This window comes from Eutrigla gurnardus (assembly GCF_963514095.1).
Source record: "Eutrigla gurnardus genome assembly, chromosome: 15".
Lineage (NCBI taxonomy): Eukaryota > Metazoa > Chordata > Actinopteri > Perciformes > Triglidae > Eutrigla > Eutrigla gurnardus.
In genome coordinates, this window is record NC_139938.1 from 7,771,411 (window position 1) to 7,791,957 (window position 20,547).

A 20,547-nucleotide genomic window follows, 5' to 3' on the forward strand; every position below is an offset into this window, starting at 1 on the left:
GTGGGTATTTTAACAGAGCATAGTTAGGCAGCAGCATCTGCTGTTCCTGCCCACATTGCCAACATGGCAGACAGCCTAATGGCTGGTGCCAGGCGGCAATGCCAGGGCACCGTGACAACACACACACACACACACATCTGTAACTCTTCCGCTTGCCTTTTTCTCAAGTTAACACTGATCCAAGTCAGGTTATGTATTGGTTGTTGGACTCTCAAAACGCAGTTGAAGAATTGTACAACAGCAACGTAAATCGAACGTTGTCTTTAATCTTGGTCCAGTTTTGTTAGTTTGTAGGGAAGAAGCTTTCAGGGGAAAATATCATTACATTTTTGTTATCACAAATCAAGTTCTGGGCCACGTTCACAAATGGGCTGAGTGACTTCTTCAAGAAAATTCTCTTTCTGTGGCTACGTGTCATAGCAAGACAGAGAGGTTTCACTGACCTGCACAACGGCTCGTCATGCTTCTCCTACCTATTGTGTTCCAAGGAAACTGCGTCATTTAGGACTGTCATAAAAACACAGGGGGCGTGACTGCTGTAGTGAGACGACAAGCGCAATAAAGCAGCGGCATGCCTGAGAGTGGTGTGGGTGTAAGAATCTAGAAATGTACCGAACGCCCCAACACACACAGTCAGAAACAACCCTTTGATGTGAGAGGACGTCACTGAGTAAACCGTTGGAATGCTAGAAATCTGACAGGATGGACTCTCCTCCGCAGCCGACTTTATCCTCAGGCGCCAAGTGCAGCTTTTAAGCACAGCTTCACATGTCGAAGCAGGTTTCTGTGTCATGACATGATGCCATCTCAGAAATATTACTCAGGAATGTCTCACATTGCCTTCCAAGCATACCAGTGCTGAGAATGTGTGTCTTGCAGATGCAAATTAGCATGAGAATTAGCACCAGTTAACCTGGAATAGATGCAGATTTGGACAAAGGTTTAGGTTTGGTAGGAGGCAATAGAAAGACATTTGAGAGAGATGTTTGTTAGATATTTTTCAGAAGATGGCAAGTGACTCTGCTGTCCTGATGTTGGTCGGGAGTTCGTTCCACCACTGAGGACCAGAACAAAGAAGAGTCTGGACTTTGCTGAGCAGCATTTGTTTGATTTCAGTGATGGTGGTACCAGCCGGCCAGCTGAAGTAGAGGAGTGAAGTGCTCGCTTCAGGGCGTGAGGTTTGACCAGTGTTTGAAGGTAGATGGGTACCGTTCCATTGATGGCCTTGAAGGCCAGTACCATTGTGTGTGCCAACCTAATAGTAGTCGAAACAAACTAGTAGGAATCTTCTTCTGAGGACCATGAATGTCATCACACAGCATTTCAAAGCGCATGTCCCACGCCCCTCCTGCTGGATCACTATGGGACCTTGTTTCGGGTAAAAATATGTACGCCAGTCAACAGCAAGAGAAAAAAAAATTTTGGATCCCGTTTGATTTGTGCCATGAATTACACATATGGTGATTGTCAATTGAAGAGATAACTTAACGCATCAATAAAGTTGCATTTTGTATTAACAGTTTAAGTATAGGACTGTGAAAATAATAGATGACCCAAGTGTTTCCGTGATGTACTGATGTTTTTTCTTCCCGGCTGATAAAAAGACTCACTGAATAAAACACATCAAGCTAACATTAGCTAGCTAGCTAGCAAGCCCTGCTAACGGCTGTGTTGGTGCGCTAAATGAAAGATTCACACAAAACTAAATTATACTACGACAAACTGTGACTTTCTTGACTTTAAAATGTATCTTTTAAATTGACAGATATCATATTTGTCTGTCCCCGTTGACTGCCGTGCATACCGTATTTTTTCCCAAAAGAAGGATCCATGGGGAACCGCATTTGCTTTCCTTTCCAGAGTTAGATGATCTGTGCTGCTTAAGACCTTCAGAACCAAAGAAAGAACGAGTTATTTTTAGATTTAACATTTTGCTCAGATGTTGAACAAACTGCATGAACTCCATCAGACACACCACAGTATCCTCTACATGCCGCCATCAAAAACATAGGACATTACTATTACTGACTTAAGCTCTCAGCCTTTATGGCATTGCAATCAGAGCTAATTTTACTCGTGTCCACATACTCTGCATGAGGTCTGTTTACCGCATGCAGCGCGGTTGAATGCAGCATGCCCATCAACGTGCTCCGAACAACCACAAAGAGCAAACAAAACCAGACACATCCTTGCCAGACTACACAACAAACACACTGTGCTCGCCGCTCATCTGGACCGGCTTTTCTGCACCGATATTCCACCAAAGGACTTTTACTGCGTTAGCCTCACCTGAGCCCCCAAAATGACATCATACTCCAACTTGTTTATAACGTCTTTGTTTGCTGGCAGCAGTTGAGCTGCATCTGTGATAATCTGCACGTCTCTCCTTCACCTCCACAGAACCGGCATCCATCCCACACACTAACAAGGTTTTATGAAGAAATCTCTCTGGAAAACCTCAAGTATTAGAGTACATCAGTGCTTGACTTTATTTCCTTATACAATCAGTATCGTCAGGGAAATTACATTTGTTTTTATGTCCAAAAAGATGTTTACATCATCAAAAGACAATTGAGCAAACATTTAACATGTTTTTACTTTTTAAACATAACTTTAAAGCATGACTCACTTTGAATCATTATTGTAACTGGAAGTAAATGTTCTTATTTATTCATTTATTTTACTTAGCATTTCTTTTTACTGTCAGAAATAGGCTTCCACACGGCAAACATTTCAGCTATAGGCACAGTGCTGTTATTCCAAACACCTGCTAACAAATCACTGTCACAAATATTTACTGTGATTTTATATCAGCATATATAGATTGATTCATGCCTAACATATACAGACTATGCAGGGGGACTAATTAGTGTAAATAGCTCATTTGGCAGCCCATGATCTCTGCTGAGTAAATGTTGCTGTCACCTTTTCACGAGATGTTGCTGTTGGTTCTCAGCTCTGATCAGATAGCTTACTCGTTTATTGTGATAATTTGTGTCAATTAAAGGCTGCTCTACAGCTAAACGAGGAAAGCCTGCCATTTTAGTTTAGCAGTTAGTATTTAAAGGGCAACTGAGCTTCATATAAAACACATACGGGACTGTTTTCTGAAGTTATTGGTACTTATTGTCCACATGAAGAACATTCACATTACACAGGTCTTCGTCCTGCTGTAAACACCGGGGTTGTGCATTCAAGGAAACAGAGAAACAATGCTGACAGCTCTCACCCTTCATTTTAAATTAATGACCGGCCATATTGACAAAGTCCAAACACGAGAACTCAAACGCAGTCGGTTGATATGCAAAGTGATTTTGAATGAACACAATGCCGACCTCAAGCCATCACACGGAGCCACAACAGAGCTCAGCGACGTTCTAACAGTGTCTAGACTGTTCCTTTATAAACATAAACAAAGCTAAACAAAGCAGAGAACACACACAGAAAACATATTTTCTTACCCGGTGCAGCTGGTTTTGATCACCGGGCAATCAAAGTAAAACAAACTATCAGATGGAATAGAGACACACTCAGAGTAAGGGTGCCCTGCAGGGGGCCCGTCCTCGGGAGAGAGACCCCCACAATAAAAGGAGCTGTGGTAAAGACTGACCTTCCAGCTCCCAGACCGAGGACCTCATGTAATCATTGTCACTTCTACTAAATGATGGTGGAGATCAGATGTGGTTTAAAGACTCTTCTAAGAAGAATCTCATCAATACTTGTGTGGCGGTGCAGCTGTGACGCCCTGCTGACTGCTCTCACATCAGCTGCATTGAAGTAAAGCAGCAGGAAGGGATCGCTGAAGATTACATTTATTCAAAACCCACTTTCCTGTTTACCCCATTATCATTATGAGTAATCACAGCCTTCGGGAAAACAACTGATCTAAAGAGGTCACAACCTTGTAAAAACCCGACAGATGACTCGATTCATGACATTTGCAACGTCATTGTTGTCCTGTAACAGCAAGTCATCCGGAGCGTGTCTTATTGTACTGAACTTACTTTTTTTAACCCCCCCCCTTCACTCACAACTGTGTCGTGCCTACTGTTTGACTCTGCAGTGTGATGTGTGTGCAGAGATGGACACTCTTCATCCACAAAGGGAGGACGTTTACCTGTACCTGTAGGCTTCTTGTCAGGATCTCAGATTGGATTGAAGTGCTGCCATAGGGTTTCTACAGGGAGACTTTAGGATGAATGGACACTGAGAGGGATTCCCTCTTCCTCGCTGCCACCTACTGGTAAGAAAACAGAAATGTGGACAGACCCTGCTGTGAATTACAAGGACATAATGTGATTATGACTGGGTACTACAGTCTAAGACTTAAAACAGAACTAGACATTTTTGACTTGTCAGATGTTACTGATAACCATTATTCATTTCTTAATAATACCTGCTTTTCCTAATGTAACGAGTCAACATGTCCTCTGTGGAAAAGGGCTGATGTGTATCCTCCTAGTCATTCAAAACATCTAGCCAATATGAAGAATCTTGCTAAATCCACATTATTTGATTCAGAGAGATAAATACCATAATGGCAGTAGGCTATTTTGCTGCTACTGCTGTTCTTGCTGTGTCTATCTGCCCTCAGGAGTCTGTGTCAGGAATATATTTAATAAGTTTTGTTCCAGATTCAGTGTGGCACAATCTTTCCAGCGTATTTAGTTTTGGCATGTTCTGTGTAAAACATGTAATAACCAGCTGCGTATCATGACTAAGGCCTTGTTATCCACTTCTGGTAACTGTGACTGTAGCTTTAAAATTCCTCATACCAACACTAAACTGGACAATATTAGTTGTTGACACTAAACATCTTACTCCTGATTAAAAACAAACTGCAAAAGCTTCACGTTAGTGAGGTTTAAACCAAATAACCTATATAAATGTTAGAAGACTCATCTGGAGGTGTGCAAAAACATAACAGCTGTCCTATAAGATTACTTTCTGATGTCACAGTGTAATGTTTTCACCTGTTTGGGTGGAGAATTAATCACAAACCCATGGTAATGCCATTCAGATCATTTACTAAAGTAAATGTACCAATGCACAATTCTAAAAGTCCTACATTGGAAATGTAACTAAAAGTATGTCAATATTATCAATTATTATATATTTTAAGTATTAAAAGTATGCAATGCGGAAACATTTCTCCTGTAACTGTTATATTATTTGATATTCACTGCATGAATGTTAAAGCATGATTTTTTTAAATCATAGATTAACCTGCTGATTATTTCCTTGATTGATTGTTAAAAAAAAAATCAGAAACTAGAAAGAAATTATATCTAAACAAATACTCGTTTCAGTTGTCCTTGTACTGTACTTGGGAGTTTAATTTACAAAAGATATAGTCAAATGTAATGATTTGAATGCAAATATCTAAAGCCGTCAAATCAGTTTATTGAAGTAAAATTATCAATATTTCCCTCTGAAATGTAGAAAGTGTTATTAAAAGAAAAGACTCAAGATGATCCTCTCACTTTACTTTTATTTTTACAGTTATATTCCGCCACTGGATGAATTGTTGCTATGAATGTCGACAGTGAACGTTTGACCCGTTAATTTTCTGAGTAAGATATTTTGTTTCATTGAAAGGCAGCAGACTGCATGTGAATAACTTTAATATGAGATGTCCCCTCTGTTATTCCTGCACGTTGTCGCCTCCGTGCTAACATGTTGGTGCGGCCAGCCGGCCTGAGCCGAGTAGTGCCGGTGGCCGACACTAGAGGCTTTCCCTCCCCGCCGCCAGGTCCAGTCCTGGTCTTGTTTTGGTTAGCAGGATGTTAGCCCATGCTTTCTGCTGTAGCCGGTTGTAACGGTGATGGCTCTCCCATGAGGCGGGGGAGCGGGACTGTGTTTTTCTGACTAAACGCCGAGTGAAGTGCCGTGGTCATGGCCGGGGTTTTCGACATCGATTTGGATCAACCGGATGAGAATGTCTCTGACGACGAACTCGAGGACGGGGTGAGTTTACGTTAACGTTGAGGCTGACGCGCCTCCGTTAGCTTAGCTAGCTAGCTATCCCTTAGCATCTCCGCGGCCTGCGTTGCTAGCAGCAGTAGCTAGGTGTCCGTTATCGGACATGTCCACATTCACCCCTTTCCCGCGGAATCTGGCAGCGCTCCATTAAACTGTATGAAGTTAAAAAAAAAAACTCCCGTTGCGTTTTCTGAAATTACAATGATGTCCGAGCACAGTTCAGGTCAAGCACACGCATCATTAGAAGAGTTGACCGCGGACAAGTTGGTGTTTCCCGGCTGGTGTTAGCGGATACGTTAACGTCTCACCGGCTGTACGTTAGCTAACTACGTCCGCCGATGGAGTTGGCGCTCTAACTGTCCCCATCCCCGGTTTTAGGGTGTACCGTAACATTAGGTATCCTACGGTAGTTATACCGGCTACTTCAACAACGTAAATACGCGAAGTCACGTCAACACCAGGCTGAAATCCCAGCGCCGCTAGCTAACAAGCGCGCACTGTTCGCTAGCTTCACCCACACCTAACGTGAAGTTAGTCGTTAGCTCCGCGGATCAGCTGCTACGCTGCTCGGCGGTTTATGAGCTGTTGGTTACAACACATGTGAGCTTGTTTGAATGATGTTGCTCGTTAACGTTCAGGAGCTGTGTGTCTGGTCACTAACTTCTTAATCAGCCATACTTGTTTAATTACCGCCGGGCTGAAACGTTTGTGTCGGAAATGAGCGAATTAACACGTATAGTGAATAATAACGTAACGTCCATGAGCGGAGGTTGGCGGGTTCATATCGGGCAGCCCTCACATTCCTGCATGCTGAGATGTTGTGCCTCTTCTTTTCAGGGCCAGCTCAGTGAATACATGGACCAGTGCACTGGCTTTGAATTGTGAGTAAAAGCAACTATTCACTGTTAATTCACCGGCTAGAGCGGCAACAAAGGTTCATATTCAAATGACTGGAAGTCATCCCCAAGGAGTTGTACACAACTTTTAGTGCTTTGATTGCTTCCCAGGTCATGATTGTTACAGTTTAAGTACCAAACCAACGTCTACCAGCTGATAACTTACACCGAGAGAAGTTGTGTGATCCACTGGAATACCTCTACCGAAACATATTCTATAATTTGGTGTTTTGATGATGGATAATTCTGTGTAACACTCAGCCGTAGGTGTTCAGCTGGGATCTGTTGGCTCTGAAAGTCATAACACAAGATTTACATACATTTTAAAACCCTTCAGTAAATCCTTCATGCCTGAAGCATCAGCAGTTTTCTCCACTAATTTCTTAAGAGATGCCTTTAAATTGTCACCCATCCATATAGACCCAGTTGTCATAACGTTTGATAGGGCCCATTAAGGCAGAAAAAATCAAATTGGGGGCCCAAATGTTTGTAATTTACATTTATTGTACTGCTGTGTCTTTAAAATTGTAAACATGATGTCAAGTGAATGTTTCAAATGTGATTTATTTTCTTTATTTTTTTTTTGTTTTGCCAGTAACATGGATGACTGTGAGAAGTTTGAAATTTCAGAGAACATCGTAAACAAAGGAACAGAGCCGATCAGGCCTGAATGCTTTGAGCTGCTGAAAGTTTTGGGCAAAGGTGGTTATGGGAAGGTGAGTATTTTCCACTGTTTTTGATCATCGTCACTGCTGTCTCAACACCCATGAAATTCCCTAGCGGTGCATTACAGTGTCTTCTGGCTCTTTAAATGTAAGATCTGGCATCCCAGAACCACGTCCTCCTTTACTCACATCAACATAAAACAGCACTGCACCCCCCTGTATCCAGTCGTAAAACATTTGAAATGTAGAATTCAGTCCTGTTGTTGTGGTTGTATTTCGGTATTCCCAACCTGTAGAGCTCTGGAAATGTTCTAATGTTCCCACTCCTAAGCCTGACAATGAAAACAGACAGTTATTTTGGAAACACTTTTCTCTTGGCAAGCAGAAACATGACTTATTCTTTCTTGAAGTGGTTTTGTATGTGATGACTAAGAAGTCATTTTCTGCAGACTGAGAATTTCTCAGCATTTCAAAGAAGTTACCACTTTTGAAACACACTGTCATTTGTTTTGATGTTATTGTGTAGTTTTAGCATTTATTATGACACAGTTTGGAAATTCCTTGACCCTAAAACATCTCCTTATTTTGCTCTCAGCAAAAAGCATTTACCAGAATGATGCGGGTAAACAGATGCAACAAAACCAGAGCGTTCCCTGGTCACAGGTTTGTCAGAATAGGAGAAGAATAACAGCCTTTTTTAAACACAAAGGCAGCGGCCTTTATTAAATCATTGCATAGTTGAATGAATACACATTACGCACAATAGCGGCTTCTGAACTTCATGTCAGCACTTTATTGTTTGTCCCAAATCATACCTCCGAATGTCCCTTTAAGCCATAGATGACACATAGAAGAAAACATCTGGTCTACACAGCAAAGCGTATCGCTCGGGTATCTGTTGTCGTGAAAACTGAAAAAAAGGTTTCATGGAAAATTCTTCAATTGTATCTCACTTTAATATTTTTTCTGTGGTAACTTATTCAGTATGAATTATATTGTCTCTTAAATGATAATATTAGCAGCAACTTAAATGAACATCACTTTCAATAATGTTAATCCTCGGCCTGCCCCTTCTTTTGTTAGTCGACTAATCTGCTGTTTTGGTCTCAGCAGACTAAGATTTCTTTAATCGAGTAGTCATTTTTATGTGTTTTAATGCTGAATAATTTATTTAAAGGAACTGAAACTCAGTTTTATAGATCTGTCTATTAAATCAAATGATTGATTAGTAGACAAACTAGTCTGAGTGTTCGTCGACTAAAAATGTCTTTACTCGAGGACGGCCCGAGTTAATCCATCCGTTTTCTGCCGTATCAGGTCCTGGTCACATTGGTTGAATAACTATATCATCCGTAATTATTAATTGATGACGATGTGGAACACTAAAAAAATGTGATATAATATTCAATGATTCTCGGCAATTTGGTCACTTCTATTTTAATGTGCAATATCAATATTCTATGCAATAACATTTCATATATTCTATTTCATATGTGCAATGAACTCAACCACTCAGTCTTTCTACAATTATATCCGCCCCCCCGCCCCCCCCCCCCCCTTCTTTACTTTTAATATCATTCCTGTTACTTATTTATTGTAATTGTTCTGTTTTGCCTCTTGGTGTTGGGCTATCCTCTTTGCTGCTGTAGTCCTGTACATTTCCCTGCCATGGGACTAATAAAACATCATCTTATCTTAAATGAATTCTGGCTGGTATGACTGTAAAACAGGTATTAGGTTGTATTAGATGTGCTATTTCTACACGCTGTGAACCCTGCAGAAACCTGTGTAAATACATATGGATTTGACGTACATTTTTTACAGGTGTTTCAAGTTCGGAAGGTCGCAGGTTCCACCTCCGGGAAGATATTCGCTATGAAGGTTTTGAAGAAGGTGAGTGAATCTGTCTCAGGTTTGCCTGAAGGTTTTCATATTATTCAGTGAGAATAATCTCATTGACTTCATCAAGTGACTCAGTCATGTTTGTTGTCCACCTATTAAAGGCTGGCCTAACTCCCCCTAGTGTACAAACTGAATAGTGTCGTGTAGTGTGAGAGGAATGGAGTCTGCACTGTCTAATCCATATGTAAGCAGCACAAGCACAAGTGGTCTACATCTGTGGGGAATTAGCAGGTTAAACGTTGATTCCCGGGTCCAGTACAGCTTCACGGTGTTTGACATATACTGTAATGTCCCCGTGCTTTTTCTGCTGCTGGTGAAGGCTCTTTCCCGTGAAACCTCAGATCTGCTGCTTGTGTTCAGCTCTGCCGCCTCTCTGTAGCTGACACCGAACCGGTGCCAGACTTCGCTTGAAGAGCCAGCTCATATTCCCCGAAGCTTGAGGTTTTGGTTAATGGCTCTGTTTATTGGCTTAATGAGACTTGAGTGTAGCTACCAAACTGGTGTCCTGATTCCTGCTCTGCCTCCGCTGCTGACGTTGAAGCGTTGACACTCGTTAATTGGGTTCAAGTTGTTATTATTAATAGATTCACACCCTGACTGTGTTTTTCTGTCCCCTCCCAGGCCATGATTGTGCGTAATGCAAAGGACACGGCGCACACCAAAGCTGAGAGGAACATTCTGGAGGAGGTGAAGCATCCTTTCATTGTGGACCTCATCTATGCCTTCCAGACAGGGGGGAAGTTGTACCTTATCCTGGAGTATCTGAGCGGTGAGCATAGTGATCCCCAATCGAACATACATTACCATACAAACTGTATTATAAATGCAAATATTCTTGATCATTTTCGGTGCCTGTGAATACTGACTTTGTTTGTGGCGACTGCAGGAGGGGAGCTGTTTATGCAACTGGAACGAGAGGGCATCTTCATGGAAGACACGGCATGGTACGTTAGTATCCTTTCTTCTGACTAACTTGCAACATTTGTGGTGATCAAAGGGATTTTCTCGTGAGAAATTAAAATAAATAAATAATACATTTCGGGATGCTCTCCTTAAACATGTCAAATCTGTATTTCTTGGAATCTTTTCATTCTTCATTCCCTTTTCCACTCACACACTGTGTTTGGACACATATTTTTTAAGGGCCACCCACATTATTTACAATATGAAAGCCGTTCCACATGGCAGCGGTGTGGACATCTTGTTTCGCTGAGTCATGATGAACGGCGGGGTTCAGGTTACCAGATGACTGTCTGAGTTTCATTGTGATCTGTTGTCTCTGGCAGGTTAATGCCCGCAATTAACCTCTTTTATGGGATTTGAAGTGGGAAGCGTTTAGTTTTGTAAAAACAGCAGCGTGATGGTCACTTGGAACGGGGACAAAACATGTGCAGTATCTGCTGTTTGTTTTATAAATAAACAGCCTTTAGATGAACACGGTGATTACGTGAACCACGCTGCCAAACCAGTAGGGTGTGTAATATTCCTAGAATAACCTAAATGACATTGAGAATAACAGCTTGGCTGCAGATCACTGAGGATCATGTTGTGCATTTATAAATATACATCATCCGTGACAGGTAGTGGAGGAAAAGAAAGTCACTTAATGTCACTAAAAGTAGCCCCAACTCTTGCTTCTTTTTCCCCGTCGACAGTTTCTACCTGGCTGAGATCTCGATGGCGCTGGGTCACCTGCACCAGAAAGGCATCATCTACAGAGACCTGAAGCCTGAGAACATCATGCTCAACAACAACGGTACACAAACCTCTAGTCTTCCTGACAACAAAGGGCAGATTAGGACAATTGATGCTTATCTATTGTGTTGTTTGATCCTTCCAGGACATGTGAAGTTGACAGACTTTGGTCTATGCAAAGAGTCCATCCATGACGGAACGGTCACCCACACCTTCTGTGGCACTATCGAATACATGTATGTCACACGCAATCGGCAGGCAGATTTAGTAGATGCATTTTTGTAGACGTGCACATTCAGTCACATTTCCTACCTGTAACACAGTGTTGTGTATCTGCTGTGTCATCTTGGTCACTCCCTTCTCCTTCCTCAGGGCTCCAGAGATCCTAATGAGGAGTGGACATAACCGAGCAGTGGACTGGTGGAGTTTGGGAGCTCTAATGTATGACATGTTGACAGGAGCAGTGAGTACACGCTAATCACTCCCATAGTCGTATTGCTTAAGAAGGTTAACGGCAAGTCATGTAGGAAGCATCTGCTGCGATTTCTACCTGATGTTTCTGTTCTACTCCTTCTTCATAGCCTCCATTCACCGGTGAAAACCGAAAGAAGACGATTGACAAAATCTTGAAATGCAAACTCAGCCTTCCACCTTACCTCACACAAGAAGCCAGGGACCTCCTGAAAAAGGTGAGCTTGAAATCCTTCCTTCTGCCTCAGGCGAACCCCTAACCCTCCCTGGATGGGTTGTCTCAGCTGAAACGTTGAAGGAGCGACAGAAAAATGAGCATCCGAACTTTGTCTTTCAGCTGCTGAAACGAAATGCCTCACTGAGACTTGGGGCTGGACCAGGAGATGCTGCTGATGTCCAGGTTAATATGTCTGTAGAAAGTAGAATCACGATTCTTCTTGTAAAACCTTAGTAGTCATGAAATTATAAATACTCTGCTGCTGTCATTGTATTTCCAAGGCCCACGCGTTCTTCCGTCACATAAATTGGGACGACCTCCTCGCTCGCAAAGTAGAGCCACCATTTAAACCATACCTGGTGAGTTATTTTTTTACAAAGCAACCCATCTGATATTCCTGCAAGATGATGAACTCATGATGAACCTTCTTTTGGCAGCAATCGGCTGATGACGTCAGCCAGTTTGACTCCAAGTTCACCAGCCAGACTCCAGTGGACAGCCCTGACGACTCCACGCTCAGCGAGAGTGCCAATCAAGTCTTCCTGGTGGGTAACGAGAGCCGTACCTCCCAGCAAACACCCGTCTGCCCTTCTGTCTCAGTTTCTGGAGTTTCCAGAAATGTTCATAACTAGATCACAGTTTATTTAAGGAATAATCCATGATAAAACGTATAAAAATAACGCATGACTCAAAGCGAATTTTGGATTGGGCATTTAAAGCAAATACTGAGGGTTTTTAAAAGAGCACTGTGGCATTTACTCTTGCCCTTTACTGTTTCTCTGTCTGCAAACAAACAGAGGCCAGCTCTGGACATAATGTTTTTTATTTCCTTGGTAGGTCTTACGAGAATTGGTTAATGCATCCCATCTGGTGAAGTCCTGTTGGCTTTCCTGGAAGCTTCACTCACTGTTCCACCACATTGCATGATATGGTTTACTCAGCGTTTCATTGCTCATCATCAGCTGTGGGTTGTTTTTGGAAAAATGGTCTTTGTAGAGGTGGACTCAGACTTCTCTCTCTGTTTTTGCCCCACCCACTCCCTCCCCAGGGTTTCACATATGTAGCCCCATCTGTGCTCGAAAACGTCAAAGAGAAGTTCTCTTTCGAGCCAAAGGTGCGCTCACCGCGGAAATTCCCAGGAAGCCCAAGAACACCTGTGAGGTAACAAGTTGTTGTTTTTTCTCGCGCTCCATTTCATTCCATCTGTTATTTAAAGTCTCTCCCACATATATTACTTATTTTTTATTTGCTGACCTTTTAAATGTAAACTGCTTGACCTAAAAAAAAGTCACCATTGGAAGAATAAATAAAAGTTCCACAACAGAAATCTTCTAAGGCCTCACAAAGAATTGCTAATTGATACACTGATGCCTGAATATCTGTTAAATATTTGAACAACAGTGTATTAAAATCATTCCTCTGGAGGTTAGAGAGTTAACTCCATATTCTATCTAGGTATCTCTTCTCACGTCCAGTTATAGCTTGGCGACACACATGACTTGATCTGTGATCTTACAAATATGGGCTGGTGCATCACAGACGATAGTGTCTCACACATCCGTCTTCCACAGTCCGGTAAAGTTTGTAGGAGGGGACTGCTGGCCCCGGGGACCCGCGCTGACTGGCCGCCCTGTGGAGCAACCCATGGAGGTGTCAGCAGTGGAGCAAATGGACACGAGCAGCGGTGGCGCCTCTGAGGCTTCGGCGCCGCTTCCCATCAGGCACCCTTCGGGCATCAACGCGGGACCCTACAAAAAGCAGGCCTACCCCATGAACTCCAAGCGGCCCGAACATCTACGAATGAACCTATGACGCTCGGCTCGCCTACGGACATTAGGAACTCTTCCAATTCCTCTTCCCTTTTTGTTATTTCCTTTCAAAGAGACTTGTAGTTTGTTTTTCTTGAATTGACTGACACTGTCTGATCACCAGCTCTTCCAGCAGCGCCTTCCCACTCCTCCTGACTCAGCATGGCCGCCTCAGCCTGGCGCAGATCATCAGCAGCTGAAGTACGGTGGACATGCGGTCAGTCGAGGGAGTTGTGTGAAAGAGGCGCACCTCAATAAAACTTGACTTTCTCGTTTGGCTGGGTAATGCCTGCTCGCTGTGCTAAACTGGCATTATGATATAATGTACTGGTGCTCTTTTATCCTCAAGCCTGGACAGCGTGGCTTTTAGTGTCAACGACTCATCACCTCCGTCACAGTGGGAGAATTTGGTTACATGGGTTGTTTATTTCACCCTCGGTATGTTTAATGGTCATCTTGTGATAAGATCTTGCGGGTTGCACTGTCAGTAGATAGAATTATTGCTTATATAACGGTTCCACAATGAACACAGTATTCCTTTTGTTTGAGGAACAACAATCACATTGCCTTTGTCACTGGAGAGTGGGGGAGTAGGCGGAGCACGTTTACGGAAACGCAGCTATAAAAAGACAGAAGTGAAACGCATCACTTCCACCACAATCAATACCAATAACTGGCACTGCTTTACTCGTCTGACTGGAGTGCTTTCTGTTGAGGCCTATCCAGAAGCACTGCTCAGTCTCTTTGTGTGGAATGTAAACAGACTCCAAATGCCTTTCTGTGTAGATCTCTTAGCTCTAATGACCCCCGCAGCATTATTTTTACCTCATCTATTCATGCAGGCCCGTCGCCGCTGTCGTGGTTGGAGACCAGATAACGGGTCGACCCAAAAGACACACACCCAACTTGACATCGCTGCATGTTATTGATTCCGGCAGTGTTCATGTCTTGTGTTCTTGGGTGCATTTACAGTAACGGGGCTCAGTGGTGATGATGGTGACCCTGTGTGCGTGACGTGAAGCTGCTATATGAGCTTCTGGTTTGCAAGCCATTCAAAACTCCTCACCCTAAAACCGACCACGCCATCGGATGCAGATTCCCATGATGCTCGCTGATAATTAGCTTGCGTTTGAATGGCTCCCCGGTGTTTCTTGTTATCCAAACACTTGCGTATTCAATGAATTGACCAAAAGCACTGTTTCAATGAACCAAATGATTTATTTGCTGGTAAACAAACAGACAAAGCCTGGACAACAGCTGCTGAAGTGTGTCACTGGTTTGAAGTTTAAGAAGGTTCAAAGGTCAAACGCGTGTAGTTTAATATGTTCCTGTTAATTCCTTTGTAATCGAGATGAGCTAGCATAGATGGAGGTTCTAATATAGATCAGTGTCGGTCCGAGCCGGCTGATTTCCTTCTCCTACCATTCCGGTACAAATATTTAGTTTAAGACCAGTCACTCCACTTTTTACTTCACTTAAGTTGTTACAATATTTATTTGAAGTGCCATTGTGTTTCCACTGTATTGTTCACACTATGCAAACTATGTATTTATTATGTAGTATTATTTAGAAAAGGCAGCAGAATGTGTTCTCGTTTGATTAGGCATTCTTGTCACAGACTTATTGTCATAATAAGCATGTACAGTATGATTTTATTCCACAGAACATGTCTTAGAGCATTCTCAGATGCAGCTTTTTTTAATTCCAAAAATGAGGACCGTTACCTAAACGTCTTAGTATTTATTGTGTGGCATCTTACGAAGGGGGACTTTCAGAAAACATTTTAATATCTTAGACTTTTCTTGCTGAAAACTTGAACTTCAACCTTTTTGCAGTGCTTAAAGCAAAGGCAGTCATTGTGGAGACGAGAACTGATGCAAAAACCAAGGATGTTCATTTCTTTGCTTCACATATGATCTGAGTGGGATAATTTCTGCATGTGTTTGTAGAGTCGAAGAGAAGTTGGGAAACTAAAAACGATACTTTGCTTCTGTTCAGGCACACTTGAGTATCCTCGACACTGTTTGAGAATCATCTTATCAAGCTAACTTCAGGTGAGAAACACCATCTTTGACCAGAGTGGCTGTTTAATCACTGGTGGGCACTGAATAACATGGTTTCTGTAGCGTTGTCACCCTTTCATCTGTCCTCATGGGGAATGTTGATATGCATTATGTACATAATGAAGTCAAAATAAAAATATTGTCTGAGCAGTGACAATGTAACAGAATGGAGAGCACAAAGACAATCTATTCATTTTACCTTTTTAGTCGGGTTATCTTATGACATTCTAGAGATTAATTTCACCTCTGAAACTAACTCTCCTCAACCTCCATATTAATCCCCCAACAGTTACTTTAAGGCTTAGCTACACAGAAAATATGCGATTCCCAGTTTGCTCCATAAAGCAAGTCACAAACCTCATTCAAATGGTAGATCTTTATTCAGATATTTTAAATGGGTAAAAATAACAGTGAAATGATTTTTGTACATAATAAAATAGATGTTTCTCCCAGTCTTTGGTTTTTACAAAAACGAGGTTATGTCACCTCATATAGAAAAATAATTTGTGTAAATCAGTCTCACAAGTTCAGTTGCATCATTTTAAGCTGTTTATCCATCACATAAACGTATTTTTTCGCTTGCCAGGTACATATTCAGTGCCTGGCTGGCAAAGGTCTCGTCACTACTGGACCAGTGATGTTACTGTGAACTGGGCTTCTTAAAAGCCTTTGCAGTCCAATTCTGGCTCAAAGATACAGCTAAAGCAGAATTCAGCTGAGGTATGCAGTTGCTTACCTCAACATGTCTGTTACAAATCACTTCCACACATTTAGAACAGTGGATAAGTAAGGGTTCGTGTGTTGCATGTTTTTTCAAAACGTGATAAAGAAAAAAATGTTTAAAATATTTTTTTATATATAAATCTGATCCCATATTTACAAGTAGAAGAAACTTTGGAAGTAGAACAATTTGTTGCCCCATAAGGAAAGTTTATATCAAGATTAAAGGTAAATAAAAACAACACAACACAAAAGGAAACAACTTAAAATAGAAAAATCACTTGGGGTCATGAAAATAATAAACTTTGTGTTGTCCGAGTGTGACAAGGAGGGGATGGCCTGGTAAATAAGCTAGAAATATGCCTACTGTAGGTGCAAGTCGTGTGCCCTTACTGACCTCTGCCCTCAGGGGGCACAGCCCTTTAAATGATTAATGAAACAGTGTACAACAATACTTGTCAGTGGGGTTTGACAGCTGCAGAAAATCACATCTTAAATACCAATGCCCCACACCTATACCTCATCAGTCAATAAATCTGCAGGTGTGGAGATGTGGCCCCATCCCTCCATTTGTAAACCTTCTCTGTGATCACGGTGCGGCAGAGAGGGCAGCTCTTCTCCCGGTTAAACCACAGGGCGATGCATTCGTCACAGAATATGTGCTGCAACGTACAAAAACAACATGTCAGCATGTCCTGCACTTACCATACATGCCTAGATCTACAAAAGTGCTGCACTTCAGTTGAGCTTATTCATTAAAACAAGGGGTCAGAAAAGATGTAATTGTATACAAAGAAAAACTGATTATTATTACAGTCAGCAGGATTTTTGAATTTAAAAATAATTGCAGATGTGAAATAGATTTTTACAAAAATATGTTTTGGAATATTACAAATGTTCTAAGTATTTTTTTGTGATCAAAAAGCCCATTATGTCACACAGCAACTGCTGTGAGTTTGACAACATAATTAAAGAGGATCTGAAGGATTATATCTGCCTATTGAAAGCTAATCAACGACTTCCATTAATAATCCTCCCAACTACAATGCTATGACAGGCCCTGCAGCGCACGCTTCTGTGGTTTTACCTGACAGAGTAGCACCCGGGGCTCCCTGTACTCTCCCTGACAGATGGGACAGACGTCTCCGGCCTCGCTGCACTGATTCCTCGTGGCTGTGGTGCCTGTATGCTGAGTAGCAAAACAACAACAAAACACCTCAGAACAGCTAGTTGCTGAACGTGACCATTTACAATCTAACAAAGTTGTTTACCACTGACCTCGCCCTTAACGCACATCCTCATGGTTTTCAGTAAAGACGTCGACTGTCCGTACAATCCTAAAAGCTGAAAGGGAGAGACAAATAAATTAAAATTGTTCTTTGTAAATAAAAACATTTATAATATAATTGCTATTTATTACTACTTAGAAAGACTAAGCACACCTTCAGTATGAGGTAGAGTAAAGCCAACAGAACCCCAAATGTGAGTCCAGGGGTGCCTTCAACCTCCTGGTACGTAACCAGGTAGCGAAACCACAGCGGGAAAGGAGCCGTGGCCTGGTGGAGCTGACCCAGCTCCTCAGTCAGCATCACCCATCGCCCCTGGACACATAAACACACCAAGTAAAAACTGCTGGACCAGCACTGCCAAGACATTCAATTTAAAGAAGAGAAATCCACCGCTCTCACCTGGGTTCTGTAGGTCACCAGAGAGGATGGCAGCAGCAGAATAAGGCACTTTATCCCCATAAAAATGAACTTTATTATGAAGTTGGTGATGCCGACAGCCCATAGTACCTCCCAGAAACCCAGCGGCTCAATAGTGGGGCTGAGGAAGATGAGGCTAGAAGGAGCATAACGTTCAGGTTAAATAGCATGTTTATTTTAACATTTTCATTCCAGGTTTAGCTGTTAGCTTAACTGCAGGGAAGGTGTGCAACATTAACATGCACTGGCCAATATTTACAATCTAGATTTTACTCTTCTGTTTGTAGCATTAAATAATGCTTTTAAGTTGTAATCAAGTCACCCAGAGTATAACGAAATGACCACAGTGTCTTCTGACTGCTTACTCACAAAGAACAGGATTACAGGAAACGGCCACACGGTCTTGTTCTGGGTAACTAATGTGAGATGATGTATTCACTCTTACCAATGGTGAAGTGTCTCAGAGAAAAATGTGTAGTAAAGCAGGAGGGTGGAAGAAGTCAGGAACAGTAACAGCCACACACACTGCAGCTTGGAGTGACGATCCTGAGGAAGCACACATGCAAAAAACATGGTTTGGGAATCTCATCGCAATCAAAATGCATCAGGAATCATAAAGTATGTTCTCAAACTTACCTGAAGAAAGACTTGAGTTTGAATGTTTTTATTCACATATAGAAAAGTTGTGAAGAGGCCAATCCCAACCGCTAGACCTGGCAAGAAAGAAATCGATGAATGTGTTGTCCTGCGTTCACAGTTGCAATAATAATGTTTGCTTGACGCATACTCACCAAGTGCGTGTTGGATGACTAGTTTAGCGCACAGTATCACCAGGAAAGGAAGACTCTTTTGAAGCCAGCGGAAGAGACAGCGGAGCTCAGACAAGGAGGTGCTGGGTTCACCAGAGTCCACATCGGAGTCAGGCGGGTCGGGCTCAGCCTCCGAATTCGACTGGTGCAGCACCCGACTGTGTGCGTGTGACTGAGAATGGGAGTGGCTGTGGGAATTGATCCTGGACCTCCTGGCTGACGCGCCTCCACTGAACTCCCCTGGCTTGCTGGTCATGTTCACCTGCACCTCATCGCTCTCGGGGCTGGCAGCAGCAGCAGCACCAGGGCCCGGTGTCCTGGTGAGTTCTGGTTGCAGAGTAAGGGATAAACCATTTCCTGCATGAGCGCCCCGTTCACTTGCATTAGGCTGCATCACAGCAGGAGACTCCCTCAGTTTCAGTGCTCTTCTGGAATCACTCCTTTGACACAAAAACACAAACGTTGGTGTGATCACTGTATTAAGCCACACAGTTGTCAGTTATCTGTTATTCTTAGTCTTATATCTGTATGTTTGATTGGAGGGTGTATCTTTGAATAGAGGGCTCACAGCACTTTCGAGTGTCTTAAATAGGTGACAATACTTATTATACATCATAGGGATACGGATATTATTTTGGAGAAGTATTAACTTGTAGGATGTTTTCATCTGCCACGTTGAAACCGAAGACAGTATTTCGTAATAGAGATCATATGAGGTTAACTTAAGTTGTGTTTACTATCTAAGATTGAAGAGCAGCCAGCGTATTATTCCTCCGACGCGTCTCAACGCTAATACATGTCGGTATCACCGGTAATTGCCGTGTAATAAACAGTAGCGACGGCCAACAAGATAACAGGACGAATGGCCGTTTCCTCCACAGCGAACCTGGCTGGCGTTAGCATTAGCATTAGCCGCTAACAGATGTTTCCCATCAGGCTGGCGGCGGTAAACAGCTCACCTGTCATTCTGCACCCGGAGTTTCATTGTAAGCTGTTGGTCGCCATCTAATACAAGGTCCGAGTCGCCAAACGAAACATAAGCCAAAGTAAACCGAAAACAAAACTAGGCTGTTATCTTTCAAGCTATAAGCCAACTGGTCGTTCAGACATCTTGACGTTGTTTACGACAGCAGACGTCGCAGACTTCTTTGGCGTTTTACGGCATATCGGATTTAAAATGCTGCAATGCCTCCATCTACTGGAGTGTTGTCTAATTACACTCGACAAATTAAAATAATTGTGGAGAGTTATTGTTAAAGGGCTACACACTCTCAAAATCATATAATTATTATAATTATAAATCATGATAATAGTACTGCTACTTTTAACTGTCTATATTATTATATCATCATTCCTTTAAATTGATTAACTCCTAGGCAGATCCACCACTAATACTCTCTTAATCATAATTTTCAATCAATTCCCCATTTGATTTATTCTCATATTTTCTTCCCCTGTCTTTTTTAATGATATTGAAATATTCCCCTCTCAACTTGCATCACCGTTTTTATTCTTTTCCTTTATTTTTTTACTTGTGCAATAAACTGAGTTACCATGTGGGACCATTATCTCCTTGCCAGGAGATTATGTATTTTACCTGTGTGTGTGTGTTA

At 42.2% G+C, this 20,547-nt stretch overlaps 2 protein-coding genes across 4 annotated transcripts; one reads left to right on the top strand and one right to left on the bottom strand.

Annotated features, from left to right (window-relative positions):
- The first annotated feature begins 5,733 nt into the window (after nt 1-5,733).
- Nucleotides 5,734-16,004, top strand: rps6kb1a (ribosomal protein S6 kinase b, polypeptide 1a). Of its 2 annotated transcripts, none has more exons than XM_084029078.1 (15): nt 5,734-5,967; nt 6,820-6,863; nt 7,474-7,594; nt 9,368-9,436; nt 10,067-10,214; nt 10,332-10,389; nt 11,101-11,201; nt 11,286-11,376; nt 11,513-11,603; nt 11,722-11,829; nt 11,949-12,011; nt 12,110-12,187; nt 12,266-12,373; nt 12,877-12,989; nt 13,400-16,003. In XM_084029078.1, the coding sequence occupies exons 1-15, from the start codon at nt 5,896-5,898 to the stop codon at nt 13,638-13,640; spliced, it is 1,506 nt and encodes a 501-aa protein (XP_083885204.1). In that variant the 5' UTR covers nt 5,734-5,895; the 3' UTR covers nt 13,641-16,003. The 2 variants fall into 2 exon arrangements, with proteins under 2 accessions (XP_083885204.1, XP_083885205.1); XM_084029079.1 differs by having other exon boundaries at nt 5,812-5,967; nt 7,509-7,594; nt 13,400-16,004.
- A 288-nt stretch (nt 16,005-16,292) lies between these two features.
- On the bottom strand, nt 16,293-20,056 carry rnft1 (ring finger protein, transmembrane 1). 2 transcript variants are annotated; one of them, XM_084029081.1, is made up of 9 exons: nt 19,894-20,056; nt 18,917-19,371; nt 18,762-18,838; nt 18,571-18,671; nt 18,108-18,261; nt 17,862-18,020; nt 17,698-17,763; nt 17,507-17,608; nt 16,293-17,081 (listed from the first exon to the last, which is right to left on the bottom strand). In XM_084029081.1, the coding sequence occupies exons 1-9, from the start codon at nt 19,917-19,919 to the stop codon at nt 16,947-16,949; spliced, it is 1,275 nt and encodes a 424-aa protein (XP_083885207.1). In that variant the 5' UTR covers nt 19,920-20,056; the 3' UTR covers nt 16,293-16,946. The 2 variants fall into 2 exon arrangements, with proteins under 2 accessions (XP_083885207.1, XP_083885206.1); XM_084029080.1 differs by having other exon boundaries at nt 18,917-19,374.
- Between the last annotated feature and the right edge of the window lie 491 nt (nt 20,057-20,547).